At 39.0% G+C, this 22,857-nt stretch overlaps 1 protein-coding gene across 1 annotated transcript in view; it reads right to left on the bottom strand.

The window, feature by feature from the left end:
• Nucleotides 1–21,024, bottom strand: part of LOC101347675 (uncharacterized) — a 365,155-nt gene extending 344,131 nt beyond the window's left edge. Inside the window, exons 1-2 of the mRNA XM_004377411.1 lie at nucleotides 20,980–21,024; nucleotides 20,352–20,418 (exon numbers count right to left, since the gene is read on the bottom strand). Of these exons, the coding sequence (XP_004377468.1) occupies nucleotides 20,352–20,418; nucleotides 20,980–21,024 (112 nt within the window). The remainder of the gene's footprint in view (nucleotides 1–20,351; nucleotides 20,419–20,979) is intronic.
• Nucleotides 21,025–22,857: the final 1,833 nt, after the last annotated feature.

Here is a 22,857-nt window from a genome sequence, read left to right as displayed (position 1 = left end):
TTTCAGAAGCAGAAATGGAACCTAAGACAAAACGGAGTCTGAACCATGAGGTTGATCTCCTCTGAGAACCTAGTTTCCTAGATACGTAATTTTCTGTAACCTGAGAGGGTGACAGTTTGATTACAAACATTAGACAGATATTTCATATGACATTGTCTTAAAGACTGATTAAAGTAATTACTAATTTACCCTAAGCATAACTCTGTCTGATTTGAAGTTAGTTTCCTAAAACAGACTTAATTCTTCAAAAAAAAAAGCACAGTGCCCAGAGCAAAATGGTCTTACTAGTTTATCTAGACCATCGTTTGACTCAAAGTGGCTTCAGGAACCAGCTTTTTTTCCTCAAAGCTCAAGGTTCAAAAGTATACCCAAAGGCAATAACCTGTGTGGGTTACCCCAACCTCCATGAAAACCAGAAATCTGGATTCCAGGAGAATTACATACAACTCTCTCATCATTCTTTCCTTTGGATCATGATCTCACTATAGAATCTTATATCGAAAATTCTCAGCAAATGGTAATTGGGCATCAGCTGGTTTTTCAGATCCCAGGCATCATACAGCAAACTAGGAAATAAAACAGAAACACTAACAATTATATTAGGCCAATTGTCAGAAATAACCAATGAAACCATGACCCTAAGGTCTTTGAACCAAGGAAACAAATCTCATAAGGTGTTTGTTTATACATAAGCAACATTAGTGACTTTTTCATGCGCCTCAACAGCAACTACATTCTGCAAAACCTCAGAATGAGTATTAATATAAATATAGCAACATTTATCTACTAAGGCACAAAACTGTTTCTTACCAGAACTAACAGGAAATCTAATGCTGTTCTATTTTGTAAAACCATAGCTCAAATTTCAGATACTTCTCTGGTTAGATATCTACAACTTCACTAAGTTTACCAACAGGAACTTCTAATTCAAGACTTACAATATCTAAACCCATTAGTTACATAATTTAGGAGAAAGGAAAGTGGTTTCTTATATCCAGAAAGTAGGACCTTAAAGCATCAGCAATATTAAAAAAAACATAGTTTCCTTTCCTTTACTCAGTCTTATGTAGTTAATTTCTCTTCCACGTGACTCTGGATCAGGCACAGCCTGAGAACTCATCAACTTCTGCATAGGAGTTCTGGAAATTTTATTCCGTCTAGTCAGTCTTTTTAGCAAGTCCTATATAGTCCATCTTTTTGTTGAGATATTTTGGTCAAACGTTTTCAGCAAATCAGCAAAGTAAAAACTTATCTGCAGATGACAAAACTTAATATGGCCATGATTAATTCATAAACATATTAATAGTAAGAGACCTGATAGAAATTAATTACAAGCCCAACATAAAGGCCAAATAAAATCAGTTAAAAAAAAACTTTAGATAAAAAATATTTCTAAATACAACCATTAACTGTATTCAGAGAGCTTCAAATATAATACATAATAATTCTGAGACAAAATACCAGATAGTCAGGATATATTAAGAATATACCAAGACTATCAAATCTCTAAATACCTGAATATTAATATAAAAAACTTTGTAGGTAAATGACGTGAATTCCCCAATCAAACCATTGGCTTTGATGACGCTAGATTCAAAAAGATAAAGTTGCGACCACGTTAGCAATGAAGAAATAATAATATTACAGGTCACTGTGAAACAATACTTAAGTTATTTAACAAAGATCTTAAAGTAAAAACCTTAGCTTTCTTTTCTAAAAGCCATGCGGCTTAGTTTTCAGACTCAGGAATCTTATTCTAATGAGAGACCAAATCTTTGTCTTCCAGGCAGATTACACAACGAATAATTAACCCTTTAACTCAGAAACTAAAGGAAATTTTGTTATTTTAACGGTGAGAAACCCAATTCTATGTTTTAGATGCTACTTAACATTAAAACCCCTAAACATCTCATAAATTAAACCATTAAACTTTAAATAAAACTTGACCATATCAAATAAATTTATTTTTCAGTAAACCTCTTAAATGTTGCCTTTGTTGCATATCTGTTATAGCGCATTCCTTTAAATGGCAAAAATGAACACACTCATTAGCAGACTTAAATATATATATCTGTCTATCCTTTCTCTTGTGGCATAAAAAGCCAAAGTATATAAGCTTAAATTATGACAAACATCTATTAACTCAATGTAACTTCAATAAGTTACCTAAAATACCTTTGGAATTATTTTAAGCCTGTATATCATAAAACGTAACTGTTGTTGTAAGAAAAGTCTATTTAACATTCTAAGATTTCATTCAACTTTTACTATTTCTCATATTTTTCCCAATCTTGTTTTAGCCCTTAAAGATTTTATCAACTGGCTTTGGAAATCACAGTCTCTGCTCAATGGACCAATTGATTGATATGGATATAACCTTAAGTGTTTGGCTAGTGCTGGAAACATTTTTCCAGGCCACTTCAGGTGTGTCTCATTGTGATTTCTATTTTTTTTTTTTTTTTTTGACTTCTTAAAGTTCCCCTATAATAGAGAGAACTGGTTTACAGTACTAAGATTAGGATCTATCCAATTTCTGATAAGTATAGCAGAGCAGCAATTTTTCTTATCTTTTGTCTTAAACATGTCTCCACCTAGCTGGAAAGGGTTCTTTCAAAAGCTTCCCTGGTGCTACACCACATTGGAGACTGGGAGCTGGGGGATGAAAAGGCCTGATCCTGCCCCACCCTCACTGTCTTGACTCATGGAAGGTATTTACATATGTTTAAATTGATGGAGGCTTTTTGAAAGGCTATCTACCCAGTAAATAGCAAAACTCTGTAACAATTTTGTAAATGAATCCATCAATGCTGGGCTAGCAAGCCTGGGGCATTTCCCAATTCGTTTATGTATGTTTAAACTGACCTAGGAATTCTGAAGGACAAAAGATAGCTGATTTCTTACTGTTCTGGAAAGGCTACTTTTACGTCAAAACAAAAATTATTCTTTTTCCTTAAATAAAACACATTTTATATAATATCTAGCTTAAGTTACTTCGAAAGGTTTCACTTTTAAGACTGACATAGTATAAAACATAAAGATCTTAGTGTACTTTTTAAATAGACCAATTTATATCAAACTTTCTCTAAGTAGCTATTAAAAATCTAAATCATAAGACAGACACAAGATGAAGTTTTTTTCTGGACGAAGAAAGAACTGAGGTTCTATAACTAGCTTTACAAAAAAAAAACAATTCTTAGCCATAGCCACCAATCTAATACAAGACAAACTTAGACACAATGCTCTAGACCAGAAGCAAGCTCTTAGAACGAAACGAGACAGAAAGACCACAAACTTCACCAGATAATACCACACAAAACAAGGATATGGGGATCCTAGTTTCTAAAAGTGTATATAGCAATTTTTGGTAAGATCGACTCAATTCAACAGAAAAAACAGGTACATGACTACCACTTCTCCCTTAAATATCATAACACAGGTCAGGAACTGCCACCTCCCCCTGAGAATCTGGCAAAACAGAGCACTATTTTCCAGGTTTTCTATGAGCCATGAAAAGGCCCGAATTTTGTGGTTTATAGTGGCTGAAAGCTCTTTGAAAATAGAATTACCTCTTCAAACACCCGAATCCAGGCCTCAACTGCAGTTCACTTAAAGAGTTCTAAATGTCACGCTTAACCAAACGATCAAGCAAAAATCTAAGAAAGATTCTCCTTAATCAATCAACAGGTTTTACAAATGAATATGCCAAACAAAACTTAAGAAAACATGAGAAAGAGAACAACAAAAAGAATAAGCAAAGGTTCGTTTTCTGAGAGCATTCACCCCGTCAATGTCGAAGGGACATGGAGTGGGAACACGTGGGTCCAGAAGATAGGCCCTTTCATTGACGGCTTCTGCTCCACAGTCCAGGTCTCTTTCAGGTTGACTGGATTCGTAGCTTCAGATCCTTGACTACTACACCATTAACCGTAGTAGGGGTAAAACATCATAAAGTTTAGTAAAGCAAAAAGAAAGTTTTATTTGGCACATATTGAAAAGGCAGAAGTCGGAAGCGGACAACCACGATGCTAGAGCCATGTCTGCCCGAGTCCAAGGAAATATCACAGAACAGACAAAAGCTGGAAAATGGACAACCATACTGCTAGAGCCATGTCTGCCCAAGTCCAAGGAAATATCACAGAACAGACAAAAGTGGGAAAATGGACACGCATGCTGCCACAGCCATGTCCGTCTGAGTCCCTAAAACAGGATTTTTTAAATTATGTATTATTTTATTTAAAATCATAACTCATTACATGCTAACATAAATAGCATTTTTTTGTTTATTGTAGTTTAAGTGAAAGTTTACATTTCAAGTTAGTCTCTTATACAAAAATTTATACATACATTGTTATGTGACCCTAATTGCTCTCCCTATACTGTGACAGCACATTCCTCCTTTCCACCCCTGATTTCCCATGTCCATTCAACCAGCTCCTAATCCTCTCTGCCGTCTCATCTCACCTCCAGACAGAAGCTCCTCATTTAGTCTCATGTATCTACTTGAGCTAAGAAGCATACTCTTCATGAGTATCATTTTATATCCCACAGTCCAGTCCAATCTTTGTCTGAAGAGTTGGCCTTGGGAATTATTTTACTTCTGGGGTGATGGAGAGACCAGGGGCCATGTTTTCCAGGGTTCCTTCAGTTCCAGTCAGACCATTAAGTCTGGTCTTTTACTAGAATTTGATTTCCGTACTCCACCTTTCTCCTGCTCCATCCGGGACTCTCTGCTGTGTTCCCTGTCAGGGCAGTCATTGGTGGTAGCCGGGCACCATTTAGTTCTTCTGGTCTCAGGCTGATGAAGTCTCTGGTTTATATGGCCCTTTCTGTCTCTTGGGCTAATATTTTCCATGTGTCTTTGGTGTTCTTCATTCTCCTTTACTCCAGGTGGTTGGGACCACTTGATGGATCTTAGATGGCCGCTTGCAAGCTTTTAAGACCACAGACGCCACTAACCAAAGTAGGAGCAGAACATTTTCTTAATAAGCTTTGTTATGACAATTGACCTAGATGTCCCCTGAAACCATGGTCCCCAGACCCCTACCCCGGCTACTCTGTCCATCGAAGTATTTGATTGTATTCAGGAAACTTCTTAGCTTTGGTTTAGTCCAGTAGTGCTGGCTTCCCCTGTAGTGTGTGCTGTCTTTCCCTTCACCTAATTCTCGTCTACTATCTAGTTAGTGAATAACCCTCACCGTCCCTCCCCACCAAATAGCATATTTTTGGAAAATAACTATACTTTTCATAAAAAACAAATTTAATGAGAAGAATGACACTTTCATAATGTTGCAAAATCTCTTCAATGTCCAGCTTCTTTGAGGACAGCTGGAATCTCCTCTCTGCTTCTGCATTCAGTTCACTGCAATATCATCATCATATACCTTCTGGAAAACTCCACTGTACACTCATGATACAAAAGTGTGAAACAGGCAAATAATGTCCTGGTATTATTATGAAAAGGAGCCCTAGCGGCATAGTGGTTAAGCGCTACAGCTGCTAACCAAAAGGTTGGCAGTTTGAATCCACCAGGCACTCCTTGGAAACCGTATGAGGCAGTTCTACTCTGTCCTATAGAGTCGCTATGAATTGGAATCAACTTGATGGCAATGGGTTATTATGAAATTAGCTTTGATTTGTGGAACCCCTGATAGCGTCTAGGGACCTACTGCGCTACATCGCCCCTACTTCTTTATGTTACTCATTGTTGAATTAAGTTCCTGGCAGGATCTTGAGTTCAGCTGAGCTCCAAGTGGCAGCGTTCAGAAGGAGCAAGCAACTAGCCTTGGTTATTCCCGGTAGTGGGGGATAGAGCTCTGCCTCCCACCATAATTCACATAATGTTAGTTTCTCTAAACATAGAAAGGTGTTTCAGATACAGATTAGCTAAAGAAATAAAAACAAATCATTACAATTTTGAATTCTTTCATCAGAATTCATTCTGACAACCACCCTCGTGTGGCACTGCAAGACTACATGCAGAATAGCAATCACTTATTTAAAAGGGAATAAAAGATAAGAAGGGGAGACAAAGGAAGAAATGGCAGGCGATCACTATTATAAAGATTGTTGACGCAGCAGAGTAGTGGAGATGTTCAAAACCAGCCCATTAAAAATGTCCATCATACTCAGAATAGCTGGTGGACAAAGAAATGTATCATGAATTCAAATGCAAACGTAAGCTATTAGACTCTTCATCGGGGGAAAAAATAAAGTTTTCCTACCCAAACATGAAACGGGAATTTTATTTTCTAATCATTGAAAATACAATACAGTGAATTCGCTGATCGCAAGCTATCCACCACATTACTTTTTTTATAACAATTCTTTCATCTTTCCTCTTTGAGAATTGTCCAGAGAAACATTTCCTATGCGCATGTATATTGTAGCCTGTATTTTAAAGTAGTGTAGAGTCTATTTTTAAAATGGTTCACATTGTATTGGGCATTTTGTGCGAGCTACTCTGTTTTTCAGACAACTATTTCTTTTCAGACACGGCAGGGTTTGGTTTCTTAATACTGTTCATATACTTCACTGTTAGTTCTGTAGTTAGAAGCTATCTTGAGTCGCAGTTGACATAGCGCCTGCAATTTAACAGCATCTTAAATAGTGGTGATGCTATTCTAATGGAGTTGTTGCTATTATTCAGAGCATCAGGCAAGTAGGGAAGAAACTTACCCACAGAATGACTCTCCTTCAGGTGTGTGGAGGTCGGCACCAAGAATGCAAACTAGAAGGCTTAATTTATGAGCTCTGTAAGTTACAAAGCTACAGAAGTAATGGACTTAAAAATTGACTCCCTTAAACAGCAGTTTCATCAGTTGGTAACAGCATGCAAAAGAGTTGAAGAAAAAGAAAAGACTGTCTTGGGAAGAAAAACAATGCAGCATTATACCAGGTATGAATAGCTCTTCATAACCACACATTTCACATCAAGTATAAAAAAGAGCATTACGCTTTGAGTGGCATATTCTTTTTAGTATTCATGTAGATATGAAACAGTTGAATATATGCCATCTTTAGATTTAAAAACGTGATTATATAGAGTGTATTTAACACAGAATAAAAAATTATAATATGCTATGATAATATGGGAGCCCTGGTGGCGCAGTGGTTAAGAAGAGCTCAGGCTAACTGAAAGGTTGGCAGTTCAAATCCACCAGCTGCTCCTTGGAAACCCTATGGGGCAGTTCTACTCTGTCCTATAGGGTTCGCTATGAGTTGGAATCGACTGACAGCAGTTTGGGATGATAATATGAAGGAGTGGGATGATAATATGAAGGAGCCTTGGTGGCGCAGTGGTTAAGCACCCAACAGCTAACCGAAAGGTTGATGGTTCCAACCCACCAGCCACTCTTTGGGAGGACGATGTGGCTGTCTGCTTCTGTAAAGATTACAACCTTGGAAACACTATGGGACAGTTCTACTTTGTCCCATAGGGTCACTATGAGTCAGAATCGACTCAATGGCAAGGGGTTTATGATAATATGATAGTGAAATATTCAAATGGGTCATTGTTTTGAGTCTGGACATGCCACTGAAACCTGTTCAGCGTCACAGCAACATGCAAGCCTCCACCGACAGAAGGCTGGCGGTTGCACATTAGGTGCACTGGCTAGGAATCGAACCTGGATCTCCTGCACGTAAGGGGAGAATTCTACTATGAACCACCAATGCCTCCGCAATTGCTATACAGCATAGGGAACAATCTGTGCTAAAACTCATAGTTCTATAATTAAGAACATAAAAATGCTACTATTTTCACCTATTAACAGAGAATCAGGGGATGACTATTAGGAGAGGACATGTGATAATATAATCAAAGGCAAGGCAAGGATCTGTGCCACACTGTGAATTACCTATCTTTCCTTTCTTTGCACTACATGTCCATGCGTAGATATCCATGAGCGTACGACTCAGTGGTCCATAGGTTTAAATAGGCAGTACTACAAGTGCTGGGCTACTGGGTGGCATAAATGGTTTGCGCTTGACTACTAACCTCAAGGTTGGTGGTTCGGACCCAGCCAGTGGCACCACAGAAGAAAGGCCTGGCAATCTGCATCCATAAAGATTACAGCCACGAAAACCCTATGAAGCAGTTCTACTCTGTAACACATGAGGTCTTCATGAGTCGGAACTGACTTGAGGGCAAGGGGGTTGGTTTTATTATTTTGGTAGCCCTACTAGAAAAATAATTCTAAATGAATGTTCTACCTTTGCATTTTCTGTCAGCAATATAAATTTCTCCTTTCAAAGAAAACTTGTTTCTGAGGAGTCACAGAGAACAAAAGTATTAATTTCCAGAGAAAAATCATTAAATATAAAAGGGGTTAAATTTATTACCGAGTAAAATTCACAGAACTTTAGTTTGAAATGTCGATTCATATGACGGAATTCGTATGATGAAATTAGGAAACTCAAATTTGCTCTCACTTTGTAAGTCCCAAGCTGGAAGGCCTCTGCAATCAGATGACTTACAGTTCAAGCAAACGGTTGTCAGTGGAAGCATCAGCAGGATCAGTCTTGTGATCCAAAAAGATAGGCTCCCTCCATATGACACAGTCAAATATTCTACCACATACATTCTGAATTACAGTCGTCCCTTTTAAAATGGGATTCTTACCCTGGCGGCACGGTGGTTAAGAGCTCAGCTGCTAACCATAAAAGTCAGCAGTTCGAATCCACCAGCCACTCCTTGGAAACCCTATGGGGAAGTTCTACTCCATCTATAGGGTCTCTACAAGTCAGAATCGACTTGACGGCCAACGAGTTTTTTTTGGGTATTACCAATTATTGTACTTTGATGTGGTATTCAAATGGATATTAGGGAAAAAAATACAAATAGGTGTATTTGAGCACCTCTCAGTAGCCCCCTGTACTTCTCCATTCTAATCTAATAGTGATCTTGCCTGGCTTGAGTTGTTGCTGTTAGTTGCCCTTGAGACTATCCTGACTCATGGCGACCCCTTGTATTATAGAGTAGAACTGTGTTCCATGGGGTTTTCTTAGCTGTAATCTTTTTTTTTTTTTTTAAATAGTAATTAAGTCATTTATTCCTCAAACTGATCTATGAAATATGGTCTATATTTATCTAATTTTTTTGTTGTTGTAGTTTAAATGAAGTTTACATTTCAAGTTAGTCTCCCATACAAAAATTTATACATACATTGTTATGTGACCCTAAATGCCCTCCCCATACTGTGACAACACACTCCTCCTTTCCACCCCTGATGCCCCGTGTCCATTCAACCAGCTCCTAACCCTCTCTGCCTTCGCATCTCACCTCTGGACAGAAGCTGCCTGTTTAGTCTCTTGTATCTACTTGACTTAGCTGTAATCTTAATGGAAGTAGATCGCCAGGTCTTTTCTTCCGTGGCACCACTGGGTGGGTTCAAACGTCCAACCTTAGGTTAGCAGTCGAGCTAGGCTTGAGTGGAGTGAGTATGCCTTTTATTCACCCTAACCTCTTCTTGCCATTTGGGACTTGACTGTGGCTTCAAAGTAGGCAGTTGAGTAAAATCCCTTCACCTCTCTTTTACTGCAGACTTCCAGTCACCTTAGTCTTCCTTCTTACATTAGAGACCGAATTAGAACTTAGCATGGAAAAAGAGCCCCTTGCCCATCTGAGTTTTCTATGCTTCTCAGGAGACAGAGAAATAAATCAGTTATAATAAATGGGAAGAAACATGCTGACCTATCTGAGCAAACCTGTGATGATCTTTCCCAAAGGAGGAGGCACTTAGAACTGTTCAACTGATTCATTTTGGCAGCACACGTTAGTTTTAATTAACTACACTATACAGGGTAGTAACTTTGGCTAACACTCTAGTGCTTCTTACTTTATCCAAACCAAACCAAACCCATTGCCATCGAGTCGATTTCAACTCATAGTGACCCTACAGGGCAGAGCTGAATTGTCTCATAGGGTTTCCAAGGCTGTAATCTTTATGGAAGCAGACTGCCACATCCTTCTCCCACAGAGCGGCTGGTAGGTTCAAACTCCTGCCCTTTTGGTTAGCAGCCGAGCGCTTAATCACTGCACCACCAGGGCTCCTTGTTACTTTAAAGAACTTATTTTAAACACAGTTTAAAAGAAGATAATGGTCTAGTGTGTTGTTTCCTTTTAAACATAGATATAAAGCAGTTTCCCCCAAAGAATTCCATATTTTTTTCTGGAAATCAGAATCCTGCTTACTTCAATGTCAGCCTCACCCTCAGGGGCTATTGGAAGGAATTGTTCTACTAGACAAGTACTTTAGCATCTCTGCCACAATCAGATAGAGATCCTTATTACTCGGGCAGGCTTGATGAATCCAGTGCTACAAAGTTTCTACCTACAGGTGAATCAGGATTAGTTACGGGGTGAACTGCCTCCAGCAAGAAAACAGATTTTCCATCAGGTATATGTACTATGTTTGTTACAAAAGGAAAAAAAAGTCTATTTCATCATAGCTCTTTCACAGAGGGGGAAAAAAAAAACCCTAAGTAGAACTCTAAAATATTCATAAGTATCAAAATCTGTTCTGTTAAAACGAGAAAAGAATTACAGCCCAGACAGACCAGTGTGAAACTGCTTTTAAAGGTCACTTATCTCCTGTTTTGGCCCTGATTCGTCACATGGATTTAATCAAAGTAAAAAGACCATGTGATGGGACATTTATGATTAATAGACTAAATATGTTCATCATTTTATGACAGCTTGGTATTTTACAGCTGAACCCAGAAAGCTTGAGAACACAGTACCCCAAGCAATTAATTTTTTTCTCTTAAAAAAAAAAAAAATCTTACGGAACACCATAGAAAGATGAGTGCCTCAAACTTTTCCAATTCTGAATTGACAATTATTTTCCATTAGTTCGTAGGGAGAGTCTTCTTACAAATCACTGCACAGCCTCTGATTAATCTCCCTCATTCTTGCAAGCTAGTTGCAACAAAGAGAGCTAAGAATTAACCATCTAAAGGAAAAGCAGCAGCAATTCAGCAACAGAAACTCAGACCTATTAAAAAGGTTTTTTCCTCTCTTTCTTTTTTCTTTCCTGATGACTTTCAATAGGCCTTGGGGTTGTTAAGCCTGGCAAAAATAAACATGTCAGCTTTCATTGCAAATCACTGCCCAGCTAAAATGGGATTTTGAAAAGATGTGCCACCTACGTCATTAATAATAACATCAAATTCTTTTTTCTTTGTTTGTTTTATAGCTATATCCTTCTGTGTTCCACAAAACACTTCTTTATATGACTAAAACTAAAAAAATAAAAATAAAAAAAGAAGACTGAATTTTACTTCACTGTCACTGCAAATTAAATCAATATAATACATACAGCAAAATCTTTCTTCCTTAAAAACCAAGAAATTCCTTCCAAAAAATTAAAAAAGGAAAGAAAGAAAATAGGAAGTGTCACAGATTGAATTGTGTCCCCAAAAAATATGTGTATCAATTTGGCTAGGCCATGATTCCCAGTATTGTGTGACTGTCCACCATTTTGTCATCTGATGTGATTTTCCTATGTGTTGTAAATCCTACCTCTATGATGTTAATGAGGTGGGATACAAGGCAGTTATGTTAATGAGGCAGGACTCAATCTACAAGATTGGATTGTGTCTTGAGCCAATCTCTTTTAAGATATAAAAGACAGAAGCAAGCAGAGAGACAGGGGTACCTCATACCACCAAGAAAGCAGCACTGGGAGCAGAGCACGCCCTTTGGACCCAGGGTTCCTGCACGGAGAAGCTCCTCAACAGGAGAAGATTGATGAGAAGGACCTTCATCCAGAGCTGACAGAGAGACAAAGCCTTCCCCTGGAGCTCATGCCCTGAATTTCTGGCCTCCTAGACTGTGAGAGAATAAACTTCTGTTTGTTACAGCTATCCACTTGTGGTATTTCTGTTATAGCAGCACTAAATGACTAAGACAGGAAGGAAGGAAGGAAGAGGAAGGGAAGAAGTAAAGAAAAAGGGAAGGAACCCCTAAGACTATGGCCTCCAGACACCCTGCTAACTCAGAACTAAGGCCACTCCCAAAGTCTACCTTTCAGCCAAAGATCGTTGTTGTTATCATTATGTGCTGTCAGGTCGATTCTGACTCATAGCAACCCTATAGGACAGAGTAGAACTGTTCCATAGGGTTTCCAAGGAGCAGCTAGTGGATTTGAACTGCCAACCTTTAGGTTAGCAGCCGAGCTCTTAACCACTGTGCCACCAGAGCTCCAGCCAAAGATTAGACAGGCCTATAAAACAAATAACAACAGATACAAGGAATGTGCTTCTTAAACCAAGGAAGTATACAAGACTAAATGGGCAACACATGCCCAAAAGCAAGGACAAGAAGGCAGAAAGGGACAGGAAAACTGGACGAATGGATAAGGGAAATCCAGGGTGGAAAGGGGAAGACTGCTTACACATTGCAGGGATTGCAACCGATGTCATGAAACAATTAGTGTATAAATTTTTGAGTGAGACACTAACTTGCTCTGTAAACTTTCATCTAAAGCATAATAAAATAAAAAAATAAAAAAAAGACCAAGGGAAGGAGGAAGCAAGGGAGGAAGGAAGGAAGGATCTCTACAGAAAGAAATCCAAATCTATAAAAGAAGTATTAGGAGCAAGTATATGAAAAGACTGACTTTAGTCTCAAAAAAAAAAGTAAGAAGGTGGGGGTCAATTTGATAGTTCAAACTGTTAGCTTATTTGCAAACCATTTTTATTACTGATAATGCATGATTCAGAAGCCAGAATAATATTAAAGCTCAATGCTTTATGATTTTGTATAATCTTATAATACAAAAAAGTCAGTTCACTGTTGTATTTACAAAGCACAGATGGAATTAACTTTAGTATAACTCTAATAACAATTAGCTGATCTTATAATATGTGAGTTGTCTATGGTTATTGTGGATTGCTTTTGTTTTTCTTCTCATCAGTATTTGTCCTCTGTTTGCCTGGCTCGATTAATACATGGCATTTGTATTTCACAGATTTAACCATCAGACTGTCATTTTTGCCTCCAGGTAGATTTACACAGTTTGAAGCAATTGCTTTCAAATTTCCAAACCAATCCCTGATTGATGGAACACTAAAGTTATAAAACGTCAGTAAAACAGAAAAGTCGGTCCAGGTGTTGTGTGGTTTTTATGATCTCGGCCTTCAAGGGTAAAACAATACCTTTGTAGGCAGGCCCCACTGCAGCTCAAGAGAAAGTGGTGAGGTCTCCGATGCGGTGTCAGTGGGAAAGTACCAGAGACTACTTCTCCAAGTGTGAGCCAAAGAGAAGCAGGCCTGCATCACCTGTTAGAAATGCAGAATCTCAGGGGGAGCCCCAGGCCTGCTGCATCAGGATATGCATTTTAGCAATCCCCAAGGGACTAAAGTTTGAGAAGCCTGCTGTAGAGGTTGCCTCAAGTGCACAAGATATTTCAGCAGCTAGAAGCCCTTCCGGTGAACTGCAAGAATGGCCCTACACCATCCTGAATCCTAGGTTGTTTTAATTATGCTACTTGCATTGATCGATTAAGCATCCCATGTGGCTTAGCTGATAACTGAAAGGTTGGCAGTTCAAACCCACCCACCCAGCAGCTCCTCTGGAGCAAGACCTGGTGATCTGCTGCTGTGAAGATTACAGCCTAGAAAACTCTATGAGGCAGTTCTACTCTGTTACGTAGGGTCACCATGAGTTGGAATTGACTCAACACAACCTAACATTGATGGATGAACCTATCAGGCATAATCCAACAACAAAAATAATATTTATATTCATGAAATTTTTAGAACTACTCTGTCAATCAATTCTCCAGCCAGATTTTGATTGTGAAATTCTTTGATTTAACTCACTAAAAAAAAAAAAAATCATTCACATGCAGTAAAACTCACAGGCCTGTATACATGGGAAGAAAAACAGTAGTTTGGAGTCCTCAAAATTACTTAAATGTTCTATTATTATTATTATTATTTAATTACTCGTCCATTTAAATTTGTGGTAGGTAAACTTCTTCTGTAAAAGGCCAGATAGTAAGTATTTAAAGTCTTGTAGTCCAAAAGGCAAAATCATTTAATTTGTTTTCAAATTTAGTGTTCCCTGTCATTAAAATCCACCACCTGTCTGTCAGTTTATCATGGTGGCTTGCATATTGCTATGATAATGAAAGCTATGCCACGGGTACTTCAAATACGAGCAGGGTAACTCATGGTTTTTTCAGTTGAGCTTCTGGACTAAAATAGAGTAGGTAGACAGGCCTGGTTATCTATGTCTGAAAATTAGCTAATGAAAACCTTATGGATCACAAGAGAATATTTTCTGATATTATGCTAGAAGATAATCCCTCTCAATTAGAAGACATAACACACAGTCAAAACAATGGACTTAAACATACCAATAATCAGGAAGATGGTGCAGGCCCAGGCAAAGTTTAGTCCTGTTGTACATAAGGTCACCGTAAGTCAGAGCTGACTTGATGGCAGCTCACAACATCATCATTAAAATGTAAAAATCATTCCTAGCTCTTGGGTCATTCAAAAACAAGCAGTGGGCATGATTTGGTCCAGAAGCTTTAGCTGCTGATCCCTGATTTATATCAACAATCTAAACTGTACTTAAAGAATGAGGGTGTGAGAGTTAAGAAATGCCATTCTAAAATACGACCCATGAGCCATCGCCATATATTTTCTGTGGAGATAGCAGCCGAGTTGTCATTGTGGTCCCCACACAAGCCAGATCTTCGGTCTGGTGAGGCCAAGAGGCAACATGACATATTTCTATGTGATTCTGGAGAGAAAGGATAAGGATAACATAGATTTAGTCATCATATTTCATTGTATTATGAATGAGTGGGTACTCTACTGAAACTCAAAGGAGGTAAGCTTCACTAAAGAAAAGGCTTCCTCAAAATAGGGAACAAACTTAACACAACTCTTTGCAACATGAAGGGACAAGGATTTTTTTTACAAACGACTTTAAATATTGAATAGAAGAATAATGTTAAAGGTCAACAGTTGAAGTTTTGTACAATAGTACAGCTGAGAAATTTATAATTTTTTTCATTTTCTATTTTCCAAGGAGGGCTCTGCAACTTAATTAATAACAGACCCCAAAGAGGCTATGTTCAAGGTCAGAGGAATTGTTTTGCAGTTGTCCATTAACTTGAGAAGTTAGTTTTAGGGGCTACAGAAAACTCACTCTCTTGCCTATATTCTTGGCAAACATTGCAAATCCATCACAGGACATCCTCTCTGGACCTGGAACAGAGTTCTCAAATAGACTGCAGATCAACTGATCTGGCATTCAAGCAAAAGCCTATGACTATTCTTGGGCTGTAGCTACACTTTCCCAAGCATAGTGCTCGGTGCTAAACCCAAAGACAATGCCACTGGGCATGCAGGAATGTGGGTTTGACTACAATATCAACTCACTTGTACTCTGTGTCCACTGTCCATCTGTCACTCTATTGCATTGTAGTGGCTTGCATGTTGCTAAGATGCTGGAAGCTATGCTACTGGTATTTCAATATTAGTAAGGTCACCCATGGTGGATAAGTCTTAGCAGAGCTTCTAGAGTAAGACAAACTAGGAAGAAAGGCCTGGTGATCTACTTCCAATAATTAGCCAATGAAAACCCGAGAATAGGTAAGTGTAAAAGTGACTAAAGTTTATAGTGGTTACCAGGAGTGGATGGGAGGGACAGGGAAAAGTGGACTCAAGCTTAGGGGTCACTGAGCTTCTGTTAAGGGTGATGATATAATCTGAGAATGGCTAAGGGCGACGGATAGACAATATGATGAATATAATTAATGTTGAAATATCAAATGTTTTATTACATATATATTTACTAAAGGAGCCCTGGTGGCACAGTGGTTAAACGCTCAGCTGCTAACCGAAGGTCAGCAGACTGAACCCATCAGCCACTCCATGGGAGAAAGATGTGGCAGTCTGTTTCTATAAAGATTACAGCCTTGGAAACCCTATGGGGCAGTCCTACTCTGTCCTACAGGGTTGCCATGAGTCAGAAATGACTCTATGGCAATGGGTTTGATTTTTTTCAGTTTTATATATACCACAACTAAAAAACAAAACGAAAAAACTATGAATCACAACAGAATATTGCCCAATACACTGCTGAAAGATGTAGGTTCAAAGGTGCTCAAAATACAGTGGCTGCAACAATGGACCGAAGCATGAAGATGGCACAGGACCAGGCAATGTTTTGCTCTGTTGTACACAGGGTCACCATAAGTTGGAGCCCATTCGGTGGCAACTAACAACAACAGCACTCATCTGTGTCAGTGAGATCTACGACTATATACTGGAAGAGCATATATAACACTGTATACCTCAATAATCCAGTGAAGAGTGATCCAACTTGCTCAGGAAGCTCTGCCTTGTGCTACCAGCCATCAAGTAGTATTCTAGATTGCATCACCTAATGCTCACTAGGCAGCAATGAATAGGGCCACCTAGTGAACGCTAGGTGATTTGCTAAAAGTGTAGTATAGTATACCAGAGTCTATTCTTTGCAAAGATTCTGTAGTTTCTGTTAAGATGTTTATTTTCCAAAGTACATTAGTAGAATCCTTGGCATTTAGTTTAAAAATTACTGATCCCAAGATGCACAGATTTGAGGTAAGGGAGCTGGACTCTCTTTTCCTATGTATCTGAGCTCACAAGCCCATTAGTGGAATCCTTACTGTTAACAGTGGAAGGAAATAGGAAGAGATAAATGAAAAGAAGTTTGGGTTTGGTTAAAATATAACATCCCAGGGTTTTTCCAGGGGAGGTGACAATGAGAATGTCTCTGTTGCATGTCATTTCAGTGAGCAGGACATGACATTTTCTTTCTGCTAGTCAAGATACTATTCATTCTGTTCAGATCAATATATATGCACCTGACATACACATAAAAGCTTGTATAGGAAGCATAAGTATTCATCCAATTGTAACTCTTGCTTAGGTGGACACTTCTTATCTAGCCTCCTAGAGTTGGTGATCTTGTTTTGGACTGTCTATTGTATCTTGAACTGCCATCCCTCAGGAAATTATCTCTAATGTTTCTCAACAGCTCAAAGTACCAGTGTGCCCGAACTCAGACTAAAAAATAACTACTCCAACCTCATTCCTAATCCCTTCACCACACAGATGATAAGAGACAAAGAATGGAAATCCGCTAGTTACTTCTGACAGAGTCCACTATCTTCAACATTATCTTCTATGGAGCCCAGAAGGCTTCCAGTATCTCATACATCTCAGAGATGAGACAGCCATTCCTAAAAGAAATGAATAGCTGTGCTATAAAGAATTTAAGTTTACCTAAAGTAATATGGTCTTGCCCTGTTTCCTGAGGGAATAACTCTAAACTCTTGGGATTTCTTGAGTAATTGAAGTGCCTTTGTTATCTAAATCACACCTCAAGGTTTGTACTAATTAATGGGAGCTAGCCAAGCCAGAAAGACCACCTGGTAAACAACATCAACTAAGCTCAGGAGGTATGATTTAACCTATCATGCATGTGCAATAAGGCCTCAATCAGACCACATAATGAGCCAACAAAGGCTCTGAACATGAAGGCACCAGGAGTTTCCTGGTTGGCAAAGGGAGGGGGACTCGCCCTCTTTGGGATATGGAGGCGCTATGTTGGGAACCCTCCCAGACCTCACCCATGGCATCTCTTCTTTATAATGATCCTGATTTGTATTCTTTTGCTATAATCAGTAATTGTAAGTATAGTACTTTCTGTGTGTTCTAAGACTCATTCCAGTGAATTATCGGAGTAATGGGAGCCATCAGGTGAAAGTGAGGCAGCCCATGGGAGGCCCTTGAGGCTTGCGGCTGGCATTGTGAAAGGGTAGTGGAAAAACCTTAAATTTGCAGCCAGCAAGTTAGAAGTAAGGGTATCATGTGGATTCCTGGGTTTGCAGCTGGTGTCTGCCTATTTGTCAGTCTGAAGAACATGGGAGCTCCGACCTAGCTCCGGGTGGCTAGAGGCAGAGAGAGAGAGAGTGCCACGTGGGCGGTTGGAGCCAGAGATGATTAAAAAGTGGGAAAGTGGGAGGATTTGATTAATCTCCACATTTCGGGGATTGGATTTATGTTGATTCTTATCCACAAAATAACATTTCAGGTCTTATTTGTTACTGGTAGACTTAGGTAGTTTCAAATCTCAGAATGGATGGTTTCTTCCACAACCCCACTGTTATGTTGGTTTCTGTGGTACTGAAACCTAAGCAGCAGATATGGCCATTCTCTGCTTTCTTTGCTGATCTACACAGAAAACCAGGTGGACAGTCACAACACCCTGCCTAAACGCATTCAGTAAAAAAAGTTCACTAGAAAGTATCTGGTCACCAACAGTGAAAGTCAGCGACTCTGCCATTAACAGGAAGTGAAAACAGAGAAAATGCTGTGTCAACAAATTACTAATGGCTATGGCTGAAGGCACAGATTGGGAAGGCAAGGGCAAAGCAAAAATTCCTCAAATTACTTTGAAGCTTTCCCTAAAAGAAGAAAATATTATTCAAGAGGTAAGTTGTATAAAAGACATATAAGTCGAATAGCTTTCCTCTTCCATTACATATGGACACCATCACTGGATATCTCAACCACCAGCAACTCATGTATATATACTCATATATTTCTAATATAGTCTTGGTCACACTCAGATTTTAAAGGCTGCTCATCTTGGGTAGAGTTCTTTGTCCCCATTTGTGAACCTAAAATCCCATAATCATTTGAAAATGCTAATATGCCTACTAGCTGGCATTCTCCCAGTTAAGGTATTAAATGTACTAAATTTGACAAATATGTATGGAGTCATTACTATGTGCCAAGGTTCCAGGGTGGCACAAACAGTTTGGCTCCACTACTAACCTAAAGGCTAGCAGTGCCATGGAAGAAAGGACTGGCAATCTGCTTCCATAAAGATTACAGCCAAGAAAATGCTACGGAGCAGTTTTACTCTGTAACATGTGGAGTTCCCATGAGTGGGAGTCAATGGCAACATGTTCAGTTTGGTTTTTACTATGTACCCGACATTAGTCTACACATTTGGTAATCACAGTGAATACAACAAAGACCCTGCCTGCATGGAGTTCACATTCCGGTTTTGGGGAGAAGAGTGGAGAGTGGCAGAGACAGACAGTAATCACCGATAAATTAAAAATAACACAGTATGTTAGAAAATAAACAGAACAGAGTCAAGGAGGAGTGTAAAGAATGTGGAAGGGATACTGAAAGACCATCTGATATAAACGGTAGGAACCCATACTTCCTTGGAACCCACAGAAACTTGCAGCTCTTATTTGTGCCCACCTTGTATAAGAGCCTGAATCTGGAATCAGACTTAGGATTCAATCCTTGGCTCACCATTTATTAGCTGAGGATTTGGGGAAAGTTATTTAACATCTTTAAACTATAGTTTCCTTACGTATGAAACTTGGGATAGTAATAATGTTAATCTTTTTTTTAAATTTTTTAGAAATAAAGGAAATTTTTAAAATGGCACCAGAAACAATGCCTACATATATTAAGAACTTTAAAAATGTTAAATGTGATTGCCTTCTGCATACAAAGTAATATGCATTTATAACTCTTTGTCTGTCTTTTCCTCCCAAGTAGACTGTAGAGTTCCTGATAATAGGGCTGTATCTGCTCCTGCAGTGCCTGGCAGTAGGAATCCTGAATTAATGAACCATAGGAGACTTTTATATTTCTAGCCCCAAATCTGGGCTTCCGGTTCTCAATCAGTGAAATAAGAACTTTCTAATACATATTTAACAAACTGATAAAATGAATTAAGGCATTAAAACCCTGTAGTGCAAGGTAGATGCTCAATAAATGTCTCCCAAATTGAGTCAGTAAAGATCGTAGCTATGATGGAGTTGACTGGAGAGTATTTTCCTGATAAACAGTTGAAGTGTGTTCTCAGTAGAGAAAAGAGGATTAGACATTGACAGTCTCTGAAGCTCCTCTGGGATGACAGTGATTCTCTGAAGGAGTCTTTAAGATAAGACTTTAAAAGTGTTCCTCTGCTGGCACGTGTGGATATAAGGCTGTCCTGTGACTTTCAGCAAAAGGAAACGGAGTGTGATGAACGGCCTTAGTCAAAGCTCCTTTTCTCTGTTCCAGGGTTAGGTGCCAGGCTACCACAAGCAGCTTACCTGCCTGGTGAGGTTTTTCGAGAAGTAACTGTTTGAATAAATACTAGGCTTCGCTCTTGATGATATTTTAAAATAAAGTAGACTGTCAGGGATAATGCAATACTGCTTTCTGTGTAATTGTGGTCTCTTCCATTCCTCCCTGTGAAACTGGCCCAGAATTTCTTATTTCTCTGCAGTCCAGATGCCACCTCAGGACTTGGCATGTCTGTGACCTACCTCCAGATGGAATTCCACAGTCCCTGCAGTTGCAATTGCTATTACTGGCTCGTTGATGCTGGCGAGTCTATCAGAAAATAAAGATACGTTACGGAGGCTTAATAACAGTCTGTGAGCATCACAGTTGAGTCACAGCTGTGTAACATACCCAATAAAGGACTAAAACTTGGAGTACACGTAGCTTCATCATCGTATATTTAAAAGGAACCAACATGAATGAGACAAGAAAAATTCTTGGCTTAGCAAAGCATCTGATGAGAAAATAATATCGGGGGAAAAAAAAACACGATAGGACATGTCATCATGTTAAAATTGTATTTTTTCCCAAAGTGGGACTACAATTTTGATTATATTTTTTAGAATATCAGAGCTTTCAAATGGACACATATCTTTATGGGTGGCTAATATTTTAAACTGATGACCCATCTGCATATCTTTGTTAATTCTTTGTTTTAAACACACCTCTCAAGAGGGCTTGTCACACCTTTTCTGGTTGATCTTTGCAGGCACATAGGGGATTGTACTTCCTTCTTCAGGCACATGGGGGATTGCAGTTCCTTGACCCTGTTGAAGTTACACATGGCCATGCAACTTGGTGGCCAATGAAATGTAAGTGGCAGTAACTTACATCACTCATGAGAAGAAGTTTTAAAAGCCAGCTCGGGATGGTCATGTTCCCTTCACGCCATCATGGCAATCATGGAGGCACAGATGAGATGGAAACTCCTCCATCCTCAGCTCCTGTGCAACAAGACTGAGCTGAGCTCCATCATTAGCCATCCAACATGAGTTAGAAATATGCCTCTTTGCTGTTCGGCCACTGAGGTTTTGGGGTTGATTGTGACTGCAGCATAATGTAATGAATCCCGATTGACACAGAGGCTTAATCATTACTTTTAAATGATTCATTTTAAAACACTTAATGCAATCTTGGTGATGGCCTCGCATTGAGTAATTGACAGTAGAAAGTCTTGAGTAAAAGATTAGGATAGCATAGATCAAAGCATGTCTCCAGACTTTATAGCTCTGAGTAGTTCTGAAGCGGAATGCATGCTGAGATAAAAACCCCATTTCCATATATTACAAAGAATGCAGATCATCCCTCCACCCCATCCTCTGACAAGGTTTCACACAGTTATAGACAGATGCCTCAACAAGACTAGAAATTTTACAATTCTGCTTAAAATCTTTGGTGAAGGACAAGAGCTAATCAGAGCCGACTGTAAGTGAGTAGATAATCCCCCATGTTAAGGCTGCATTCAGAGAAGATAAGCTTGGGTTTGGTTGAGGCAGAGCTGTGGCTAGCACTGAAATGCATTAAAGAAAAGGCAGAGAGGGAATTTTTTGAGCTGTACGCTACTTGGGGTAAATGTTGTTGTTGGGTGCCGTCAAGTTGGTTCCGACTTATAGCATCCCCATGTGACAGAGTAGAACTGCCCCATAGGGTTGTTTTTGTCTGTAATCATTATGGGAGCAGATCACCAGGTCTTTCTCCTGTGGAGCCACTGGGTAAATCTTAAACCCATTGCCATCAAATCAGTTCCGACTCATACAGGCCTTATAGGACAGAGTAGAACTGCCCCATCAGGTTGCCAAGGCTGTAATCTTTATGGAAGCAGACTGCCGTATCTTTCTCCCAAGGTTTGAACTGCTGACGTTTCGATTCGCAGCTAAGTGGTTAACCACTGTGCCACTAGGGCTCCTTGGGTAAATCTTACTAGATGTCATTTACACAACAGTTTTTTAAAAAAGAAGGGAGGAAAAGGAAAGGACTTGAATGAAGAAAAAAAATTTTATGAAAGACACTCCAGTGATAATAATACTAGACTTACAAGTTATTTACTAAATAGCTGGGTAAGAAACCACTTAGACTAACCCTCCACAGAGTTGCCTTGGTGACCTAGACTTATGATATACAGAAAAGGTTAGACCTCAAATTTAATAGTCACACATAATTTCTGCCAGTAATTAAATCGTAAGTATGGATTAGGCTCAGTCTAAGTCTTTTAATGAAGCGTGTGGCTGCCTGACACACTTTGGTCTACGCCCTGCGAATATGGAAGAAAGAATTGTAAACTCCTCCAGCAGTCTTTAGTCAAAAGAGGACAATCAAAATTTTAAAGGCTGGACTGGTCGTACAGCATGCTGTTATAAAATTAACAGTGGCAGCTCTCATGAAATCCTTTAATCTGATGATTAAAAAGATCCTATGACATAAATCACAAGTACGATTTAAAAATGCATTCTCAGCCCTGGAGAAATGAAGGTTAGGCAAATGATCTAAGTTTCTAAAACTTTTTTTTTTTTCACATTTGTGTAGGGATTTTAACTTTTTCCAAAGCACTTTCATATCTTCTACCTAACTGTATCCTTACACCATAGCTGTTAAATAGCCACAGAGGGAATAACAATCCCCATTTGCCATTAAGGAAAATGCTTCCAACAGAGTTTATTAAGACTTACTTAAGTCCATGTAAATCAGTGGGGGGACTGGAATCCACATTAT

This window comes from Trichechus manatus, unplaced genomic scaffold, assembly GCF_000243295.1.
Source record: "Trichechus manatus latirostris isolate Lorelei unplaced genomic scaffold, TriManLat1.0 scaffold00049, whole genome shotgun sequence".
NCBI classification, from domain to species: Eukaryota; Metazoa; Chordata; class Mammalia; order Sirenia; family Trichechidae; genus Trichechus; species Trichechus manatus.
The sequence above is the reverse complement of the archived record's forward strand: the minus strand, read 5'-3'. Positions and strand labels throughout refer to the sequence as shown.